The sequence below is a fragment of the Strigops habroptila genome, chromosome 12 (genome assembly GCF_004027225.2).
Source record: "Strigops habroptila isolate Jane chromosome 12, bStrHab1.2.pri, whole genome shotgun sequence".
Lineage (NCBI taxonomy): Eukaryota > Metazoa > Chordata > Aves > Psittaciformes > Psittacidae > Strigops > Strigops habroptila.
This window is the reverse complement of record NC_044288.2, coordinates 25307958-25331765: the sequence shown is the minus strand read 5'-3', so window position 1 is coordinate 25331765 and position 23808 is coordinate 25307958. Positions and strand designations below refer to the sequence as shown.

General features: G+C 40.3%; 1 protein-coding gene across 23 annotated transcripts in view; it reads left to right on the top strand.

Annotated features, from left to right (window-relative positions):
- Nucleotides 1–23808, top strand: part of TENM2 (teneurin transmembrane protein 2) — a 689309-nt gene that overhangs the window by 540566 nt on the left and 124935 nt on the right. For 19 of the 23 annotated variants that reach the window (XM_030503751.1, XM_030503752.1, XM_030503758.1 and 16 more), the window contains one exon: nucleotides 18740–18862. The exons of the other annotated variants lie outside the window; for them this stretch is intronic. In XM_030503751.1, the coding sequence (XP_030359611.1) occupies nucleotides 18740–18862 (123 nt within the window). The remainder of the gene's footprint in view (nucleotides 1–18739; nucleotides 18863–23808) is intronic. 23 annotated transcript variants of the gene reach the window in all.

The following is a 23808-nucleotide window of genomic DNA, read 5'->3' as shown; positions in this document are numbered from 1 at the left end:
GTGGCCATGGAACGCTTAAGCTATTTAGGGATATGGTATCTTCTGTAATGAAGCCTTAATATCCCTGCCATTGAATTTACATGACAGATCTAGTGAATAGTCTAGAAAATGATACCACTAATTAAGAGGTACCTTAAGGACTTTGTGCAGGTACGGGTAAAATGTGTGCGTTACAGCCCCATTCTGCAAAATTTATTCTCGCAATTATGGCCATCAGTGCTGGCACAGCTATTCTCAAAAGTAAAGTCTGCATTTGTAGGTAAGATTTGGGAAGCTTGTTCCCCATGTTCAGATATTTTAAGGGTTGCTAAGTTGCTAAGATACAGACAGAAAGGTAAGTTTGTTTAATACGTTTTATTCAATAAATTTTATAAAATATTACTGTGATCTGTGGTTCACTAGGTTATATCTAAGGCTTTGCTGAAGTGGAATTGTTGTGAAAAATAGTATGGACTTGATTCATGATTGCATTATTCCTTTTTCACACTGATATAGCTACATTGAAAATAATTGGCTTAGACCAATGGGGCATGAAAAAGATGCAGGGATGAATTTGGCTCTGTATCTTGAAATGAAATATGTGCCATTTTCTGTTCAGCATTTGCTGTACCTTAAGAAAAATCATAAGGAAAATTACATCGAATCACACTATTAAAAGAAACATTTTCTTCTGTGCAGTAGAACCGATCTGAAACATTTATGTGTTCAGAATTTTCTCAAAAGCACACTTTTTTTCTTGCCCTGTATTTAAAAATTGATAACCAAGGGGAAAAGATGGTTGAGCTATAAAAACAGGTTTTTTCTTGTAATTGTGTCATCCACTGGTAAAACATAATTGAACTCCAGGTTTGCATTTGCAAATGATCTTGACTAAAGTTTTACAATTTAAGGAATTCGTTAATCGACTTAGACTATCTATCTAGAATGCCAGAATCACTTTACAGAGCAACACCTGTGTAGCTCCCACTGAGAAGCCTGTATTTGGCAAAGTCAGAAAGTTACTCCTTCTGCCTCTTATGGGATGATTTTAGGCTCTGTTTACAAAGAAGGGTATGAGGCAGCAGTTCAGAGTGAGGCTGAACGATCTTAGTGTTGTTCACAACAAGTGTTGTTCTCGCCTATGGCTCAAAGAACCAGCTTGTACACTCTCTGGGGGTACCTGGCTCGCCAGTCTCCTGGAACCAATAGTCCTTTCTTGGCCCCAGCTTTGGGAATAATCTTCGCTCCATTGCCTTCTGCATATGGAGGCTGGTTTATGCAGAAGGATGGCATTGCTGGGTTGTGCATGCTGCATCTTCTGAGCACTGAAATGATTCCTACAAGGGCAAAGATGGTGGTAGTATGTGTGTTTGGTGGGTGTAATTCCCTGGCTCACACTGCTATGGTATATTGGATATGGAAAGAATAAATAATGGATTTCTGTCTGTCAGCCCACTTTTGCTCCCTCCTCTCTTCTTCCTCCCTGAAGTAAGGCTGCAGGCTCAGTTTTTTTTCCTTGATTCAAGTTTTTAAACTTTACTGGATATTTCTGAGTGCAAGAGGGGGAAAAAAACAAGAGAATGATTAAACACCTTTAAGTAGCTGAAGATGAAAATCCTGTCTTAATTTCTCACCTTTAAGCCACTATTCATTTTCTTCTTGAGTAAATACTTTCCCAGAATCATTAGGGACAAAAGCAGTTGTCTGCATGGATGTCCCCTTGTAAGCATGTCTTTAGGCTTTATCCCAGTGGTGCTTACCCAGATGTACATCACGTGCTGAGCATAGCAGAAAGCACTTTGGAGAGAGAATGTTCATTGCAGATCTGAAGTACAATCATGAGTTGATTGGAATATACGTTGTTCTTTCTAGCAAGTTCCTTATAGTTTATTCTTTAGGGATCTTTTAAAAGGCGTAAGTCGTTGCCTTATGATTGCTGTTCAAAGTAAGCTGCCTGATTGTATCTGACAGTACCCTTCTCCAGATTCCCTATTTCTGCCTCTAGCTCCCTCACCAAGCTGCATCTGCCTGTGAGTATACTCAGGTAGGATGGCAGAAGAGAGAGAGAAGAAGATATAAATAATTTCTCTCTTTAAGAATACTGATTCCCCAAATATGGTAGTTACTCATACAATTAATATGGGTGCTGTTAAAACCCACAGACAAGAGAAGTAGGTACTAGTTATCTGCTGTATCATTGCTCTGTCAGGGTTGCGTATACAGGCACAGTCAGGGCAATGAAACAAGAAGAACCGATATTCAGTCACTGAATCCCTGTTCAGTATGAAGTAAGGGCAAGGTGCCAGGCTGGGACCGCAACCACCTTGTTCTTGCAAAGGACTTTGGCTGACATGCTCTGCTTCCTTTGGCTGAGGCTTTGGTTCCTGGTTAGATAGGCAGCCATAGCCAGGCAGGTATGTGTCCCAGTAGTTTTTAAACTTGTACCTGTCAATCAGGCACATTCTAAATGGACCATGGGCATGGACAACTGCTAGATAGGGAATTTAATCTTTTGCTTCTGGTTGCTGGAAGAAGAATTGGATGGCATTGTGAGTGGGGAAACATTAGTGGTTTCCTCACGGACAGATCTGGGATATGCTAGCAGTGCAGAATCTGTAGGAGACTCAGCTCAGTGTAACTACATATGTCCCTGGGTATCAAGGGGTTTTGTTTGGTTTGGGGTTTTTGTTTGTTTGTTTTGTTTTAATTATTGTTCTGCCCTTTCTGGATATTCATACTGCCACTGTTTTGTAAAAGTAAAGCTCTAAACAGGGGACCTTGGTCAAAATATATGACCTGTTTACTATAGTCTTGCCATTAGCCTCTGTGTCCCTGCAGGACTTAAATAATGTTGTATATACTTATATTTCAACACTATCTAGGATGTTTAAGGGTATTGAATATGACTAAGCAATGGGCATTATTAAAAATACTACTTGAAGGGAAGGGTGTTATGATCATGCTTTTAGATTTCCTCCCTGAGGGCAACCCGTGTTGTAATGATCTCATTGAAGTTTCATAAACTTGAAAGAGGCCTCAGCCTGCTGGATGTTGGTTCCTGGATTTCTTAATACACTCTCTTGTTAAGAGTTCATGTTCGTGATAGTCTGCTCTTTATCTCCACTCATATAAATGCTTTAAAATAGATGGAACTTAGTGATCCAATAAATGTCTCCTTTTTAACCTGGAAAAATATACATGATTTAAAACATAATTTAAAATGGAATTTCCCATTATTACCAGTGCTATTGTGAGAACTGGGCTGAAAGCCATACAGTTCCTTCCTTGCCAAAAAGGGGCATGCCCAAGTTTGTTTAGCAGGCTTTTCATGAGTATTAGTCCGTACATTGAAAGCTCCTATCCTGTCACCTGCTTTTAAATGCTTCAAATTTGGGAAGCCTGCTGCAGGTGGTATCAGTAGTTTTACTGATCTGAGGCCTTGGGCAAATTCATTTGAATTGCTTTGAAACTGCAATTCAAAATTCAATAAAATAAGAGGGTCTGATGGTGCAGCTGCAGCATATCCCCTCCAGCTGGGTAAGCTGAGATATTTCAAGGCCCTGGACTAGCAAAGCCTGGGTATGATATACAGATTATACAGATAGCTGCCAGGGAAGAGGTTTTGGCAGGCTGGGTGCAGCAATCCCCCCTGCCAGCAGACTTGGGAGTAACAGTGGCTTTCATGCTATGTGGCATCTTTTGCTGGCTTTCCTAGACAGAAATTTGTTGGTGCAATAGTGGCAGCAGGCCAGTGGGAGGGGATTGCCTCAAGGGTAGAGGGATGGAATGTAGGAAAAACAATAAAATCAAAACGCTCCAGTTGTTCTGAAAGTGATTGGCTATCCTGAATGCCTTGGTATGGATCCAAAATTATCTGCTCCGTGGGCGGGTTTCGTTAAGTTGCATTCAGAAATCATACTTGCCCTTGGGCAAATACCCTTGCTTTTATGCATACCAGGCAAGTCACATGCACCAAAATGGAATTCACATGGTGCTTTAGTCAAAAAGCTAATGTCAGTCACCATACCTTTTATGCATATCCAGTCCCTTGGTTCTTTATGCCCATTTAAATAGGCAGAAGTGCTTTTTATTATTACCTTGCCTGTAAATCCTTGAGATATAGATATATATAGGCCATGTAATTTATTGTAGTATAGACCCTTCTCTGCATATGTATTCAGCACTTACTTACAAATATAAAGTAAATCAGGAGGCATAAGATATTTTGGACCTTGGGTTCTGATATTCTGAGATCTTTACTGTTAAACTCTGGAAGTAATTCCTCTATGCCCTGTGCATCCATGCTTTCCAAATGACTACTTCAGCAGCAGTACACAGCTTATCTTTGTAGCATTGTAGTGCTGGTATCTTTGTGGGCTTCACAGTGCTGGCACCACCAGCACAGTGCCTAAAGTTGAGATAATCAGAGAATACATGCAGGGATGTTATTTGAGCACCGTGTCGTTGGGCTGCACAGTATGTCTCTACTTACTGAAAGGGCTACCATGAAATTTAATTTAGAATTTTACAGACACATTTTGAATTGGAAATCTCTGTAATAACTTTCCCTTTGCTCAGCCTTTTAACTGTGAAATTCAGTTGGGGAGTTTTGAAGCAGCAGGTAGCGTCGCAGCACTCTAGAGGGATTTTGCCAGAACTCAGCTAAAGTGCTTGCAAGTGTCATTTCCATATTTAACTAATTTCAGTTTTTAATTAGCTCCATGTGAAAAATGAGAGTTCACGCTGAGCTAAGCTGTCAGCATAGAGTCTTGTTTCCTTTCTAGCCTCTCAGGACAATTATTGCAGCATCCCCTGGTTTTTTCAATGAGAGTGCTTAGCCACTGCACGCTCAGTCCCTCCCATTGTTCCCTGACAGGAGGCAGGGAGTATGTTGTGTCTGGCTTGCTAAAATGGAGAAGATAAAAGTCCTGAAAATATTTCAAATGCAGAATTGGTTCAGTAAAGGTTCAAAGAACTTCACAGGTCTGCCTCAGAAATATACAGCGGAATATAATGCGTTCCTTCCTCAGACCTCACTGGTACTGTGCAGTCAGATATATTGTTCAGAACAATATGGGGTCATTTCATCTTCATTACTTATTGCATTGGGTGATATTATATTTTAGAAAGCCCAGTGTGAAAGCAGGTTTTCTCATGGTGCTTTTGGCAACCTGAGTGCTAACAATGCAATGGCCTGGAGCCTGGTTCGTCCCAAAGGCCTGGGCTCTTTGAGAACTGCTTTTGCATAAAATGCCGTACTGTAATATAGGGATGGAAGTTTATTAATCCTGCATCTGAACCGAACATTCACCTCTGAGGACTTGAATGCAAATGTTAAAATACTCTTCAACAACAAAGTGAGAGTTGCAGTTTATGTAAACTCTGCAAAAACACGGGATGTGAACAGATTTCTGGAATAATTTTATGAACTGATAGCAATCCTGAGTTACATTTACATGACAGTCGTATAATACCATTGTTATTTTTGAAAGAATGCAGTCATTAAATTGTCAAAATCCCATTTAAATGGAAAAATTGGTGAAATAACTGTGGGTGTTATCACGGCGTTGGGTTTTTTTTTAAACCTGTCCTAAAAGGTGAGATTTGTAAAGATTTATGAATAGGTTTGGTAGTCTTCATTGAGATTTCTGTTCAGATCCTAGCAAAATAAAGGTTGCGTATATTGTATTCCTCACTAATTAGTATGGACAGCACTTCCAGGAGACAGGAGCAGGTTTTCTCTATTAGGCCATAAAATCAAATGCATCATTTTGAAATTGTAATGGGTGGGAAAAAAATCTCAGCTGTAGCACTTTCTGGGTACTTAAATGTTAATAACGTTGTGAAAGAAGGAGGTAAATACATTGCAGAAACTTGTCAGATACAGTGACACCGAGGAGTTTCTAGTCATTTTTCTTTTAAGTCATCAAGGAGCAGCTTTGATATCTGCTTCCAAGAGGAAGCAAATTCTTGAAAGGAAAGAAAAAGGGAAATGAATTTCACAGGGAAGAGTGAAGCTGAAATGCTAGATGAGTTTTCAATCTAGTTTACGGTTTGGTATTCTTTTTAAATATAGTATTTACTGTTTCATCCATCAATGAAAAGAAGGTATGTAATCCTGCTTTGGTTGATGGCCAACTGAGTGTTACAGACATGAAGAAGTAGAATCATAGAATCATAGAATAGTAAGGGTTGGAAAGGACCTTAAGATCATCTAGTTCCAACCCCCCTGCCACACGCAGGGACACCTCGCACTAAACCATGTGGTCCAAGGCTCTGTCCAACCTGGCCTTGAACACTGCCAGGGATGGAGCATCCACAGCCTCCCCGGGCAACCCATTCCAGTGCTTCACCACCCTCACTGTAAAGAGCTTCCTCCTTATATCTAGTCTAAACTTCCCCTGTTGAAGTTTGAACCCATTACCCCTTGTCCTACCACTACAGTCGCTAAGGAAGAGTCCCTCCCCAGCATCCTTGTAGCCCCCTTCAGATACTGGCAGCTGCTCTGAGGTCTCCACACAGCTTCTCTTCTCCAGGCTGAACAGCCCCAACTCTCTCAGCCTGAGAGTTAGCTACAAGGTCCTAATGTGTAGTTCTATAGCTCGTATATATTGCTTTTTTGCCCCTTGTAGCATAAGTTGTCTTCTCTTTCAAGGATAATTTCGGGTTATTTTATTGGTGTTATTAATTAATATGGTCACATATGTTAAAATTTACTGTCTTACTCATTTAACATAATCCAGTTATGCTTTACAAAGTGTATGCAATTGAAGCCAAAGGTTTTTGAGGATATGTAATCTAGCTCCTATTTTATTCTATGATTCATTAATTAATTGTATACAGAGATGCATATGCTAATGCATTATCACTCATGTCCAATTCACCCTGCAATTTATGTTGTTGACTTCGGAGGGTAAAGTTTTTTATGGGTCTCATTGCTGTTGCTTGTAGAAAACAATTTTTTCAAGCATTCGTATGATATTCTTGGCCTCAGATACTTAAAATAAATAGAGGAGTTCTGAAGTAAAGCTCTCTCCACTGAAGTTCTTGACAATTTTGACCTTGATTACAATGGGCCTTGATTTTAAACAGCTCTAAACTGACTGATGATGAGCATTCTGCATTGCTGACCTCAGCCAGTGGAACTGGCTTCTGCACCACTTTGTATGCAAGACGGAAGTCTTCATTAAAATGATCAGGTATCAGATGCTCTGTACAATAAGCAGGCTTCATTTTTCTCTTGTGGACAGCAGCTCTGTCTGCAACAGTGATTTCTACTAGCTCTGCTGTGAATTCTGTTATATCAATAAGAATATCAAATGGAGCTAGTCTTAAAAACCTGTATTATAAAAGGCAATTTAAGACATAATAGATAAGTAACAAAAATATTAATATTTAATTAAGCGTATGTTATGATAATGTTCCTTAGATAAAGTGGGATGTAGGTATCCAAATTAAATGTACTTGTCTTCCATCATGCATTAGTGCAGAGTGCTTGAAATCATCGAATCACAGAGTGGTTTGGGTTGGAAGGGACCTTAAAAAAAAGCTCATCCAGTTCCAACCCCCTGCCATGGGCAGGGGCACCTTCCACCAGCCCAGGCTGCTCAAAGTGGGCTTATGTAGACTGGTGTGCTGTCATGATGTTTCTTGGGACTTAAAATGCATAGGCAAACTTTTCTTCATTCCTACATTGGCTCATGAAATTGGATAACAGGATGTGTTGGTGATGCAACTGATAATCATATATGAACATACATACACAGAAATTCCTTGTAAAACGTAACCTGCTGCGGTCTGTCACTTCGAAAGAAAGCAGTGATCAGACACTAAAATCCTGGCACCATGTAAACCCTTCACTGATTTCTCTGTTTCCTATTGTACTTCCAGATTGGCATGATCACACTGAAATCCTGTCCTCATTGCAGCCTGTACTTCCCTGCTCTAGAGTTCTAGATGGGAAGCTGGGAAGGCAAGGATGCAGAAGGGCAAGCTTTCAGTCTCTGCTTTGATGGAAAATAATTTTTTCCTGTGAAGGCAAAATAAGCAAACTTCAGACTTGGAAACCTGGCAAGAATAAGACAGGTATAAGATTAAAAATAGGATATAGCCCAGTTACGGTTAACCCATTACGGGAAATGCTGAATAGAAATCATGTAAGGACAATGGAAAAAACTTTAAAAAAACCCAAAACACAAAAGAATCTGAGTTACAAGGCTGTAACTGACTGTATAATATATTTATCAAATAAAAGCTGTATATTTGATTTTCATAGATGTTTCTCTTCTGGATCAGTAGGACATCTAGTTCACAACACATTAATAATGTGAGCTTTGCAAAGCATACGTAAGGTCTGAATCTGCCTAGATGCTAAATATAATCTGTGCCTGTATCTCAATGTCAAGATACAATTTAGGCTATGTTTCTATCTACCTTCTGAAGCATATTGTGAGAGAAGTATAAATAGCTCATAGTGTTGAATGAGAAGCTTTGTGAGAAGAAATCATATTTACTTAAGCGAAGAATATAGTCTGTGATCAGAAATTACGTGGTCTAGGGTGTGGTGTCCCTGCCCATGGCAGGGGATTGGAACTAGACTATCATAAGGTCCTTTCCAACCCAAACCATTCTGTGATTCTATGACTTTTTTTGCACTGTGGAGAGAAATTTGGCCATTCATAATCATGCAGTTCCACAGCATTTGGTGTATGTAAAGGAGTAATAAAGGTTAAAACTATTTTCTTACCAATATGGCTAACAACCAGAGGTTGAGTCAAGGTCTGAGTGCTTTGGAACAGTTAGATTATGAAAACCTTGTTCAGCATGTTTGTACAGGTTAGGGCAGTTACTGTTTCAGAAGATGACCATAGTCAAATAAATGTTTGACATGATATCTTTTAGGGTTACAAAGTAAAGCAGTTATTGTAATTCTTGTAAGTTCAGGCATCGGTGATTTTGGAGGGTAGATTCGTGTCTATATTCCTTGAAACACCAGTTCCAAGTCTCAGCTAGGTTCTTCCTCTTCTTGGAAACAGAATAAAGATGAGCTGGGTACTTTGTTCATGATAATGGTGTCTTTTAGGTGTGAAATTAAAATTGGATTCAACTTACTTTGCATTAACATTAAATGCTCACAATGGCTCCAGAAAAATTAGGTTTTCCGTTGTGTATAGGCAAGAGTATCCCTTTCTGCTATTCTAAGCCTACTTCAAAAGTGGCAGTATTTTGGCAAAACTTTTGTAAAGTTTTTGTTTGGTAAAGTGGATATTGTATAATGAGATTTGGGATCTTCCAGGCTGAAAGATGCTGTTTTAGGTAAATAAAAATATAAACACTTTTCTTATTAGTTGCAACCACCTAGTTCAGATGCAAGACCAAAAAGATTACAGCCTTGACTCTTAAATTGCCATGAGTTCATTTTATATAGTCTCAGGAACTGATTAATCTTGTGCCAGTTTTCTACGTTCTGTACAATCTAAGGCCTGTCACAAGAATAAATGAATAGTGCATGGTACTCTGCTTCTCTTTTAAGGTCTTTGTCGGGAGATTCCAGATTCTGAAGGTAGCATGCAATGCTGTTACCCTTCTTGTGACAAAAAGATAGCTCAAAGTGGCATAAAATCAAAGCATTTCAGTGAAGAGGACTGAAGTGAGAAAAGTTGAATAGTCTAAAGCAGGGATTGTTTCTCGGAATGGTGACTGGGGAGCTAACAACCACCCAAGGTACAACTCTTGTTCTGCAGGCTGAAGCTCTGCTTGCTTGTTATCCTTGGAACTGGGAGACAGGTCTCCACATCCTCTGTTTTTCCCCACTCCCAAAGTAACTGCGTGTGTAAGCTTTTCAAGTGTTTTTGGAAGTAGAAAGACTGAAGTTGAACATAGAGGAATGAACTTTCAAAGCATTGCATGGCAGATAAGCACACAAATCACATTACTACTAATGGGATTTGTGGGTATATCTTTCATGCTGTGCTTTGAAAATTCATTCCATTCAGTTTATTGACGCACATGGGGAAAGAAGTCAGTCAGCTTGCAGGGAGGGGACCAATTCAGAAAAAAAATGCTGCTTTTTTTGGGTCCCCTATTTCTTCCATATGAACACAGTGACAATGAACCATCTTACAGCCCTCCTTCCATCTCCTTTTTAATCTTTAATAACATTTATTGAAAAGAAAGCAATTAATAATTCCCAGCAGAAGTTTCACTGCGGATGATAACAATACACTTATTCAGAGATCCTTTGTGGGATTTCTATAAAATGCTTCTTGGGCTGGATGCTTTAAAGCAAAAGCCCTGTTCTAAACAGTTTATTGTCTAAAAGAGTTTACACGCTGAGGGTGAAATTATGCCTAAGGATTGCTTTCTTATGTTTCAGATTGTGTGAAGCCAACTTTCCTTTCCATTGTGTACTCAAAAAGGCACAATATCTCCTGTGTCTCCCTGGTGAGCGGAAGGAGCATGCCTGACATTTCTGCTGTGCAGGGGAGGCACCAAGCACTCCCCTTACACGGAGCACAGGAGCAAAGGGTCTGCCTCTGCCTCCCTCAGCTTATGTCCAAGAAAGTGAGGTGCTGAAATTCAAGTTTTACTGTGACTGTTCATAGGATCACTCTTGGATTAGAGAAGCTCAGAGCTGTATTCTCTCTGCAGCTGTATAAAGGCAGAAACGGCAGCCTGGCATTTATTACATTCATTGCTTCTTAAGCTTACTGGGAAATCAGTTCTCGTGGCTTTCCTCATGTAGTCAGAAAATCACTCTGTCATTCTCTTTGGGAAGTTTCAAGGAATTATTTTAAGTAAAACTATTGAAAAGCTCAGGCACAGTTAACCAGCATAAACTTGTAGATGGGTTACATATAGAACCTTGTATGTGGGTAACAGTATCAGCTTAATTCAATTGATGGAGAAGTGGAAAAACCTATGTTACAAGCTATACAAATATGCAGCAGTGCCATTGTACTTAGTGGAATTCTGGATTTTCAACACTGTAAACGAAAAAAAGTGACTCTGAGAAGTTCAATGTTATGGATAGGATAAATCAGACAGAAAAATGGTTTTTTATCGTGCTCTCTGGCCATAATACAGGCAAACCTATTTCTTTAATGAAAATAGTGTGATCTGTGAAGTCTTCAAGTTGTATAGCAGATAATGCTTTAAATGGAGCTCCCAAATGAAGTTTTCATTTAAATTTATTAAGAGAACATAGTGCATACCAAATAGCATACTAATTATTAAGATGATTTACTGAGAGTGAATGACCTTGAAAGTAAGGCATCTATTTGTTGTTGAGCTTCAATGACCACAGTCAATAAGCAGTACTTTTTGCATGCATTCTACAACAGTAATATTAAACATAGATCAAGTGATCTGGTTTTGAAATACTACTTTAACCTTTCCCTGCAAACAGTTGAATGCTCACAAGTAGAGGAGACAATATGATCAGGAGTTCATCCAAATGCTTTACATGACATCTGTAGGATTTGTAGTCATTAATATTACAACACAAGTTCATAAATTCCCCAAGAACTTGTAGTCCAGAGATTTTTTTTTTTTACCTGGTCTGTGGTATCAAATGTAAAAGTTAAATTCTTATCTCCTGTGTCCCTGAGGTCTCCAACAAGATATTTTGTCTCTTCTGATTATAATTGACTCTGTTTTGCTATTAATTAAATAGAGTATTTACTATTGTGCTGGTGAATAATTACACTCGGTTGAGAAACTTGCACAAACTTTGTGGCATGTCAGCAATTGCCATTTTACATACTGCATTCTCAGCTCATTTGGATGTGCTAAAGCTTATGCCCTAAGGTACCTAAAAGTACTGCTTCTAGGAAATGCTTTATGGCATAAAAATTCAAGGGTTTGCCCATGATATGTTGATCTAAACGTTCCTTGGGTTGTCTGGGTTGGTGGGAGGGTAGGGGCAAGCAGTGTAGGGAATAAAAAAGCATCAAATACTTCAAGCAACATTGGGAGTCGTAGCTACACCAAGGAGTGTTGTATATGTGTAGGAGCAGCTGTGTTGGGTCAGATAAAAATCAAATAATCCATTCATTTACCTCCAGCATCCAAAAGTGGTTGTCTTGTGCGAACAGGCAAATCATCTATGTACTCTTCTCTACTGATCTTCCAACCTTTGGTTCTTCTAGGTCTTTTCTGAGATGAGGGGAGGCGCCATAACAATATTCCCGGCTTTGTTTGCTCTTCCCATAAAGATTCAATGTCTGACTGACTTAAAACTTATAGGGAACTTCATCATTTAGCCCCACATTTCCCTTTAGTTTGCTAACAGTCAGCCCAGAGCTCATTATTTTATATGTGGAATTAAGATGACTCCACTCCAGTGTATGTTATTTTATCTTAATGGGTTTGAATTTTGTTTATTTTATGGGCAAGTTGCTCAGTTGCATTATGTCCTTACATAGTTCTCAGTCAGCCCTTTTCTTAAGTTGCAGTATCAGCAGCAGACTGTGCCAGCACCCTGCACAGCCTGTTTTCTGTTAGGAATTCTGTCACATATATATATTATAGGTTTGGATTTTTTTTAAATACTACTTTAAACTTCCCTGTAGATAATATATGAAAAATGGTTCACCTAGCAAGTCATGTGGCTTTTGTTTTGCTTTTAGGAAAAGGCCTGGGAATGTGATGACTTTTTCTGAGATCTCTTGGATACCCTCAGGGGAACTCTGGCATCTTTGTCACAGTCACATTAGGTATTCAAGGAAGAACAGAAAGTTCTGGCAGTTAGTCCTGAATTTTAGGAGAGATAGCATTGCTTCTCTAGCAAGGAAAGCTGCTACTTGATCACATTGTTTAAGACCACTTCTTATATGTAACAAAGACTCATATTCTTTGGTAATGATTTTCCAAGTACTTAAATACATGTTAAACTGGAAGAATCACAGATTAGAACTTCCTTGAGACGCTGTCCCTTTCTGCTGGTAGCAGAGTATAAAAGTATAATTGTATGAGTCCTCAGCCATCGTCAAGGAGTCATATATTCCATTTCAGCTGCATACTGACAGTGCTTGTATTCCTCCTGCTGCAAACACAGCTGAAGGTTGGCCAACTAAATTATCGAGCAGAGGATGGTGTCAGCCGCTGTAAAACATCTACGATTTACTGAGATCTGACTTTGTCAGGAATATTTGTTGCCAGTTCTGTGGGAGAGGACTTTTCCTGGTTGCCCACAATGCTGAGATACCTGATACATAAATAACACTTGCAGAATTGCCCTTTCAACAATGCCTAGCTCTCCGTGTTCAGCTTCTGTTAATCCTAAAACATGTTAGCAAAATATGGATCTCAACTGAGACTTAGTTCAGCAAATTCTGATGGTGTGTGTGTGCTTGTGAACTGTCTTGTTAACTCTTCAGATGTAAGAGGAGCTGGGGAATGCTTCTTACTTTTCATGTTATAGCTACCCAATAATCCGTGCTCCTCAGATAGAGACCTGAAAGCACTGGTTAGAATCAAGTGTAGTGTTTTCAGGCACGATTCAAGCTTTTCCCCTGCAGTTCTTCCATTGCTCTTTTCTGACTTTCAGACCCCTGCTATTCCTGTCTCAGGCATCTCTTGAGGAGAGGTTGTCAGTTGTGATAAATTGTGCATTCATTTTGTAATGGGGGCAAGTAATCACTAGGGAATAGGCCTAACGCACTCATTTTACTTGTGACTTGGGTTGAACTTGAACTTATTTCTCCAGAGAAATAGTAGTAGAACATTAAACTACTACGTTTCTAGTCTTTTAAGTCATTGTTATTTTATGAATTACAATTGTGATCAGTATTTCTGGTATTCCTAGATTTCTGTTGCATGATCAAGAAGTAATGAGTAAAAAAACCATGACTCTCAGCTGAATAACATTTAATACAATGTAAGCATGCAGTAATGTTTTATGATTTTTTTTAATTTTGGGGGATACATTTATTCTTTCCAAGTTATCTGGATTACCCATCTATATGCACTTAGACATATAAAACACTAAACTACTTTTGCTCCATGCAAATACTGTGGTGCACTGAAATAATATACAGTCCGTATGAAATAAGAAACATGTGCAGATAGTTCTTTGAATATATTTACTTTGAAATTACATGTTGCTAAGATTTAGTAGGTACCTTCTGTTTCATCATGTCTATGATGCATGAGGCCTGATTTGGAAATCATACTGATGTTGCTCGAGACTAAGTATATGGAATAAACAGAGTTACATCATTGTTCAGCTCATGAGTGGATTGAAAGGAAGCTTCTAGTGTTTCCACTCCACTATAATCCAATAGTCTACACATAGCAAATGTGCTTTTACTGTTTATTTGCTAATACTGCTCATGATATAATGGACCAATTTCTTTTACATCTGAAAAGAGGCTAACCTGCTACAGTTAAACATGACTAGATACATCCTGACAAAGTGATATCATAGTTTAATGGGTTCATTTTGGATGACAATCACTTAGGGTTTACTAGCCATGACAACTTGGAAAATTAATATATGGAAACATTTTGAATTCTGTTCACTTTTATAATCTTCCCATCTTTTTGAGTTGCTAAGGGAATACCGAACTTTCTAACATGCAAGTGGTGTGTATCTTCCAGACCTCAACTGGGAAGATGCAATAGGAATGGGGAAAATGGTGGCTTGTTAATCTGCATATTTCTCCCTTTAAGAAGGAATACCAGAGATTAAAGGGCAAAGTGCAAAGCCTGATTCTGCCCTGCCTACTGGCAGGCACTGAGTTGAACTGCAAAGAGATCTCTAGCACATGAAGACACTAGAGGTCTCTCATTTTAAAAACACATGGTCGAGTGACAGGAGAGCACAAAGGGAAGACAGAGCTTTCTGAGCTTGGAAACCAGTGTCCATTAGACTGAACCCTGAATGGAGTGAGCACTGGGTTTATGGCCATAATGAGAGAAGACTGAATGAGAAAGTAATATGGGGACACTGCTGAGTCTTAGAGAACATTCAAGAAAGTTTTGCATGTAAGTTTAGTAATTTTTCTGTGGATTTGTATGCCTTTTGGGATTTCTTAAAATAATTTGTGATTCACTCTAGCAACCTCTATCTTATGTAAGTCTCAGATTGATCCTTGACAGCTCTACCACCTGGAGTAATGAACTAGTTCTCTGCTTTTGTTCTTGATGGGTATGCAGGTTCAGATGCTTTCGCTCTCTGTGTGCGTTGCTGGGGAGGGAGGGAGGGAGAGGTTGATTATTACTTTTTACCTAACCTCAAAGGTTTTACTTGAAAATGTATGGTTTCTTTAGTCTTATTTTTTAGAGAATATAAATACACAATTCATTATCCGGTGTTACTAGATGTTAGTGTTAAATGAACCAGATAAATTCTGACAAGTCCAATGCTTGAAAATCAGGTATCAGACACCTTAGAAAATATGCTTAAATGTTGAGGGGGAAAAAGCAAACATATCCAAATAATACCTACAAAACATACGTGAGCCCTCTGTAAAGTATAATTTATGAATACCCCATACATGTAACAGATGAAATAACACTTTTTCGTGTTTTAAATCTTCAGGGGTGTGTTTGTCCCTGAAGGTTAATCTCTAACCAAATGTGAAGCACAGAAGCACAAGAAATGTGTTCAAGTAAATGGGTTGTTTTGGAAAATCAGTGCTCATCTTGATGATCAGCTTTGGATCAAGCTGAGTATCCCAACCCAGCTGTCTAGTGAATATGGTGAAAGTGTGTCTTTCAGGAAGAAGGCAAAGCCAGAGCATCACAGATCATTTAGTTGTAGTTTAAAATAATAATAATAATATAATAATAATAATAATACCACCAATAGAAAACAAAGGAAACAGGCATAAATTCACTAGCCCAGAATTTCTCTTCTGACACATAGGCACTTGACTTCTGAGTAGCTCCCCGTATTTCTAATTAAACAGGCTCCTACTTATTCCTTTGCTGGAGGCATTTTTGTTTGATTAACAGAACAAAAGGTTAATCATATAAATTTGCCATCTCATAGCATTCTGAAGCAGGAGAGAATAGGTAGCTCCTTGTTCTCCCTCTTGGCAGCCAGTCAGGCTTGCTCTGTGCAATGCAAACACGGAGCTTTCCCCTCAGGCCCCTGTGACATACTTTTTGCGATGTATTCTCAGTAGAAGGTGAACGTTCCTCATGTGTGTGACTTCAGCTGTCTTAGTAGAAGTTTGTAGATCACGTAATGGATATGTGAGCTGTGCAGGAGATTGTCATCTTTGTCTCTGTAAGGGACTACAGCAGGCGTGCCCCGTTAGGAAGGAGCTCTAATTGCTCCTACCTAATGTGCATCTATGATTAAAAAACAGAGCAATGGAGTTATTAATGAAATCATGTGTGCTTGGAAGCAGATGGATCGCAGTTTTCCTTAATACCATGTTAATAAGATCTTTTATAATTCCTTGTCTGAATTTACCTGGTAATTATCAGTTAACGACTATAATTCTCTTGGACAGACTATTAGTTCTGAGTTCCTTATCTCTTTGTTGTAAGGAGTGTTTCACACTCGAAGCAGCAGACTTTCATCTCTGCAAGTGACCTACATTTATGGTTAAGCTTGCAGTAAAATATGCAAGAATTGCAACTTGGAATAGACACACTGAGAGTATAAACCACAGAAGTCTAATTCCCCTCTGTGACTTGCTATCGCTTTGGGGCTCTAAAATCCACTTCATCTTTATGCACTCTTTGCTCATGGGGGTGGTGCAGCCCAGCTTGAGCCCCGCGTTGTGCGCATGGTATGGGAATTGCGGGCAGCACAAACAGGCCAGGAGCTGCTCTGCTGCCTGCTGTCCCCAGCCCTTCCCCTCTAGATGCTCCCTCATGCGGTGGGGAGGGTCTGTATGAGCTAGAGACTTGTTTGCTGTTTGAGCTTTATTTTTCAGTTTCGATGCCATCCTGAAAAGAAAAATAGTTGCTTGAGATGAGAGTGAAAAACCTTTGAAAATGTTTGTTTTGGCAAAACAAAAAAAAAAAAGATTGTAATTGAAGAAAACATTTGATCCCACATAAAAATTTTGTCTATTTTCCAGTAATTCTTAAACATAGAAATAAATTTGGATTAGTTTCTCAGCAAAACATCCTTTTCAGGTTCATCCTTAGTATTTTTTTAAAAATACCATGTGCTTTATTGCATTTTGAGGCTTTTTTCCTGATGGAAATATAATTTTGCAAATTCAGGATGAATGCAAAGTCTGGCAACTGCCCTCTCCCCACAGGATGTCTCCTGATTTTAGTTGTTCTTCTTAGACATCCGCTTAGTCCATAGGTATATCTAGGGGAAGGTGATGTTCTGAAAGCTGTCTTGCTTCTCGGCTGCATTTGTCAAAAATAGGAAGGTTAAACTGCATAGATTGTGTGCTGAGAGATTCCCAGGAGTTGGGAGAGATGGATTTTGGGGGTGGGAGGTGCTTTGTTTGGTTTTAGGAATATATGTAGGAATCGGTCACATCTAAATGCATTCCCTGTAGTCAGAGATTATATCTGTTTCAAGCACTGTACTTGGTAGTTCCTGTGAGAAGTCTCTTTTGCCTCACCTATCCCAACCCTTTAATCTCTGAACACTTGGGCTATGTGACGCTGCTGGTCCTTTGTGACCACACCAGCTCTTCTACAATTGCTTGTATTTAGATGCAAAGTATCTGCTAATCTTACATGGATCTCACACTGCAGAACTGAACGATTATAAGGGTGCCCATAATCACGTGTATTTTCTGCCTCTAAATTGATAGTGAATCCCCTCAAACACCATTTTAGTATAAAAGCGAGAATGCTCTTCTCTGTGGTATGTGGGTTTACATACATTCTATGTAAACAGGGGGACATAAAGAAAGTGAATAAAAGCAGCTCGGTGGGCTTTTCTATCCCTCTAGATTGAGAGGATGCCATAGGGATAATATGATGAAAGTATGGAGATGTATTCCGGTAGCTTCTGTTTATACAGGGTGAAGATGCACATAAATCCTCTAGCTGAATGATTCAGACCTGTCGAGTCTCATGCATTATGCACAGGACTTATTCAATTAGCCCCTACCACAGCGCCTATCACTCACGCACTGGTGGCGGTGGTGCCATGGCCTTTCTCCTGCTCCATCTCTTAGGTGTGCCTGGGGCCCATGGCATGGTGCTGCACCAGCCAGCTTTGTGAGCTGGGAAACCTCCCGGCTGGGCACATGGGGTTAGAACAACCTGTGAGGTCAAAGGATTGGCAAAGGCCTGTGCTTGTTGGGAAAGCTTAATCTGCAGAATGAAGACAGAGGCTGTTAAATCTGTTGATTTAAATAAGTTGTAATAAACACAAAGTAATTGCATTACAATGTCATTAGCATACATAGGGCTAAAGCTAATTTTGTAATCAACGTATAAATTATCACCTATAATTTCAACTCGAGCTGGTATTTGCAGTGGTGCTTTGTTTCCAGGAACGCATCCCCCTGGAGTGTGTGAGCCGGGACGGTTGTGCGGGATGCTGTGGTCTGAGCAAAACGCTCTGCTCTGTTTGATACGCGGGGTTGTGCGCATTGTCCCTTTGCGTTTCAGCAGTTTTAAAGATCCGAGAACTAAAATTAACAACAAAAAGGCAGATGTGCGCGAGCCATCAGGGCTTGCTTGGGGCGGGGGGTGTTGCCTTGTTCACACTCCTATGAGGCTTGCTGCCTGGCGGCGCGGTCCAGAGCGGTGTGACGGGGCAGCCCGCGCCGCTTCGCCGCTCTGCGCGGCTCTCGCACTGACTGTCGGTTTGTCCCCGCAGCCATGCACCTCCTGGGGCTCAACTGGCGGCTGCGCCCTGCGGACGGACCCACCCTCAGCAACGGGCGGCGGCCCGGCCGCGCGGGCGCCGAGGACGGGGCGGCGGCGCCACCTGGAGGCAGAGGTGAGGCTGCGGCTCCCGCGCCCGGCGTGCCGCGGGTTCGCGCCCGGCCCCGCTGCGAGCGGCACCCGCGGGTGCGGGGTCTGCGCTGGCTTTGGCACTGCTGGTGCTTCCGGCGCTCGGGTGCCGGTGCGCTGCCCGCGCACGGTTGTTCTTGCTCCCGCCCTCTGCGTTAGTGCACAAAATCATCTCACCTGCAGAACAGAAGGCTCCAGGGAGACCATAGAGCAGCTCCCAGTGCCTAAAGGGGCTACAAGAAACCTGAAGAGGGGCTTTGGGCAAGCGTCTGTAGGGACAGAATAAGGGGGAATGGCTTTAACCTGCCAGAGGAGAGACTCAGATGAGCTCTTAGGCAGAAGTTCTTCCCTGTGAGGGTGCTGAGGCGCTGGCACAGGGTGCCCAGAGAAGCTGTGGCTGCCCCATCCCTGGCAGTGTTCAAGGCCAGGCTGGACACAGGGGCTTGGAGCAACCTGCTCTAGTGGAAGGTGTCCCTGCCCGTGGCAGGGGGTTGGAACTCAGCTCCCTTCCAGCACAAACCAGTCTGGGATTCTATGAAAATCACACAATTCCTAGATCCTCATTTACTAATGCAGATGAGCTCCCTCAGATGCTTCAATGAAGTGATCAGTCAAAACACATATGTTTTACTGGCTGTATGTCCTTTTTCCAGGTATATCTTAGAGACCTCAGAGAAAAAGCTTGACTCAGTAGGAGGGGTACATTGTACTGCTTGAGAGAAGTCAAAAATTTTGGCTTCCAGCCAGGACCAAATCCCTGGTTTTTCTTAGTTCTCAGATGTAATTCTAACAGAAAACATCAAGGACAGAAGAATTTCACCCATAGTAGATAATCTGGTTTAGCATAAGCAATGTAGGCAACAAATGGTTTCTTTTTCTCCTAAAGAAAAACTGTGTTCCTGTGGAGGATGGCAGAGACAGGGCAATGAGATGAATGAGGGGAACTCTAGAAACATCAATACTTTCTCAAACTGAGAGAGCATATATTAAACATACAGAGAAATTGCATGTCATGAAAAGGATTTTAATCATTTAAATTGAATGCTTGTGACTGGTGAGGTTCAGGGGTTTCTTTCCTACATCACAATAAGGCTTCCCCTGGTTATTACAGAACTTATGATAAGAAGACAGACCAGAACTTTTCAATTAATCAAAGCACCTTACAGGTCCTAGTGCACTGTGAAGGTGGGATGGCGTGACCGGAACAGGAGAAACAAGAGCACTTGCTCCTGGTCCACAGAAGGATTTTGTGCAGAGCTGAGCATTGTCTGGCTCTCAGAACCTGTGGCTCATGTTCAACTGCTGATTGCTGAAGCAAGCGTTAAAAACAAACTCTAACACACGATATTTGCATTGGAGGTATTGGGAAAAAAACAGTTCAAGCAGAGCTGGGGAAGGAAGCTGACTTGTTCTTTGTTGTGCCCAGTCATTTCATGGATTTGCTTGTGGTTTTAATAAATGATGCTGCTGCACCTCAGCTTCTTCACATTTTCCATGGGGGGCTAATTGTGGCTTCCTTCTTTTCTTGAAATCCTGCATCCTAGTGGTGGCAAAACCCCGTAGCTTTTCAGACAGATGCTCCTTGGCTTTGCTTTCCTCCCTGGCTGACTGTAGGTCAAACTGGACAAACAGCACAGCCCCAAGTACAAGGCGGAATGTTTATATCACTGCCGAACTTCTTCCAGATCGTGCACAGGTGAGAGACCCTATGGTTTTAGACAGGAATCTGAAGAGCTCAGGTCTGCAATTATGGTCACTTAGCAGACAACTGCAGTGTTTAACACGTTTCCAAATTCCCTCCCCTGCAGCTTTTTGTTGCCATCCCTGTGCAAATATAGGGCAGCAGGATTGTTGAATTGGAATGTGCTCATCTGCCTGGGGCACTTCAGTGCAAATCCTGGCAGCTCATCCCAGGCCCACTCTAATGAGCTTTGCACATTTGAAGAGGCCGAGATGCCGGCTGTTTGGGGAGTGGTAACCTCCTGTAGAGGAGACAGGCAGACAGAACTGCTAGTTCTGTCTGAAATTGCTGCAGCTAGCTTTCCTCAGAGCATGCTGGAAAAGTGTACTTCTTGTTCTGACATTTTATAGAAGGTTGCTGAAATGTTGGTAATCTGGGGGAAGGAGCGAGAACAATATTTAGGCAAGGAATCTTCCACAGTGGAATAATATGAATGACAGGTTTGGATGAACTCAAGGAATATCTAAAAGACAAATTCTCATAGTAGGGAAGGGTGAAAAGTTTTTCTACCTCACCTTTCCTCTTATTATGTCCGAGTTAATATTGCTATCCCAGCAGTTTTTAGGAAAGCCTCTGACAGCTTTTAACACAACAAGCATTTCAGGGCTCAGGGCTCTGGCTGTGGAGAGTGACCTTTCTATAATTGACACAACTCAGGATGAAGCCATTCTTTTCAAAACATGGGTCTCCCAAAGAAACCTTTAACCCCTAGACTGAGAACGGCCACTTAAACACAAGCTGTGCCTACTCAGCAAGCAAGCAAGGCATTTTAAAGCAGAGCAATTTGAAAGGGGGGTTGGGGGGGAAAGCAGATATTTCAATTTGATCTGCTTGTTCCTTATTAGGAGACTAAATTCTGGTATGAAATAAGAAAACTGCAATTTAAGAGGAATGTAAATTACTTTATTACTGCATTTTCCTATCTGAACGAAAACAAAATTCACTGTTGAGATAACACAGTCGCAGGGCTTTTGTAATTACACACTCCATCTCGCTAATACTGGGGATGTCTGAAAGGAGTAGGCAAGTGCAGTGGGTAAAAACATCCTCAGTGCTGCAGTAAAACTGCAAGTGAAGTCCCCCATGCTCTGGAAGTTGTGCTGAACTAGGGATTTACATTAAGAGACAGAAGTAAAGAAAAATTCTTTTCTTAATACAAATGATAAGGCAGTTTCCCTTCATAGTACATAAAACCAAAAAGCTGTGGCAGTGCCATGGAATTGTGGAATTGCTACAGTGATGAGATAGATAGTAATGACATTAAAAAAACTTTGAGAGTGAAGCCTGCTTATCTGCTACAGACATAATGTTAGAATTTTTGTGTAATAAATCTAAATTAGGAGAAAACGTGGGAAGAAGAAAAAAAAAAGGCATGTTTGGGAATAACTGCTTCTTCACAAAGAAGTGAATTAGATGACCTTATGGGAATTTTCTGTGCCTAGATTCTCTTGATCTATACCAAAAGTATATTCTACATTTAAAGTTATGTAGCAGGTAGACCACATTTCCATAAAATATGTGACTATCTGTTTGCTGTTTCCTTTCTAATTGACAGCATATACTACAAAAGTCAGCTTTAATCATTTCAGAGGACACCCAAGATAAACTACCATTTATGTAGAAATATTCAAACTAACTCCACCTGCATTTGCAAGTAAAGAATGCTTTGGTGTAGAGTTTTTTTTTTGTTTATGACATATTGTCCTTGGTGTGCTCACAAATCTAACAGATTTCCTAATAATTCAAAATTTACTTAGTATTTTTTATCTTGATTGTTTGCTATAATAAGGTTTTATAGAGCAGTAAGAGATTGTGGTCTCTGATCCTAGAAATCCACACTTTGAAAGATACCAAAGATAATTGTGGGCAAGGATTGTGGGCCTGAAAGGTCACTCCAGTTACCATGAATGTACCAACTAATTGGAAAAGATAGATTTGAATTTGTGTTCTGATACTCACATAAGCCAGGGTTTGTGTCTCTTTGGACCAACCAGCTTGAGCCAGGTTCATGCTCAGCTTAGGAGATAATTCCCTGCGTCTACCACAGCGTGTGGATTGCAAAAAGACAGAGTTAATTAAATGGTAAAGTATTGAAGTGTCATGGAAAATACTTGTTTCCAGTTAACAAAATAAGCCTGTTTCCAGTTATCAATTTCAGCATTGTAAATACAATAGCAATAAGGAAATGAGGAAAGTTAAATTTGCTGTTAAATTTGACACCATCTTACTTTCTTGAGATGAGAGAGGGAAAATTTGCCTTGAATAGATATGAAAAGCTAAACTAGGCTGTCATTGTGAAGCTGGCTAGTTTGGCTTCAGCTCTTTCCAAATGATGCTGCAACCTCTGCCAGATACTTGCAGCTTAGAGTCACCTTTTGGTTTGCACACAGAAGTGATTATTTTTTAATAGTTAAGATATTTCATTAGCAACGCAGCAGACAGGCAACGCTAAAGAAATAACAAAATGATTAAATGGAAAGGTTTGCCACCCTTATGTATTGATGAGTTGGGATTCAGGTGCAAATAGAATAGGCCCTGACTTGACTGTCTGAGACACTGGTGCCACTCCCAGCTGTGTTCCTGCTGAAACCTAATCCTAGTTATCAGACAGTGTAAGGACTTGGGAACAACTGGAGAGAACTCTTTGTCACGTTACAAAGGATAAAAAGATGAAAAACTCGTACCTCATCAACAATGTGAACAACATGAGTCTTTTGGTTTCTACTATTTCCTTTCAGACACTTTGAGACAGATGATCAAAATGTAATAACAATCAATGTATTTTAAATGTCACTTCTGTTACCTTCATTCAATTTAATCAAGACATGCCATCATTTTCCAGGTGGATTAATCTAATTAAGTAGTTATGTGGCTAATGTAATGTAGATCTTAATTAACATATTAGCAAGCAGAAGTATTTATATGGACGCTATGAAGGCTTGCAGATGTGGTCTGCTGAAAATAGACCAGGCTCTAGGGATGTCTTGGCAAAAGCAAAGTATTTGACTAAGCTCAACAAAACAGAAGAGGAATCTTATTTTTGTGATTGTGTTGATGGTGATAGTATGAGTTGCTGTGTTTAAAGTTAGGTGATGAAGTGTATTATATGCCATCAGAGATGATTGTTATGTTGATGTAGAAATTAGTGCTAGTATGTGTTAGTTCTTCTGAAATGCAGTGAATTAACAGAT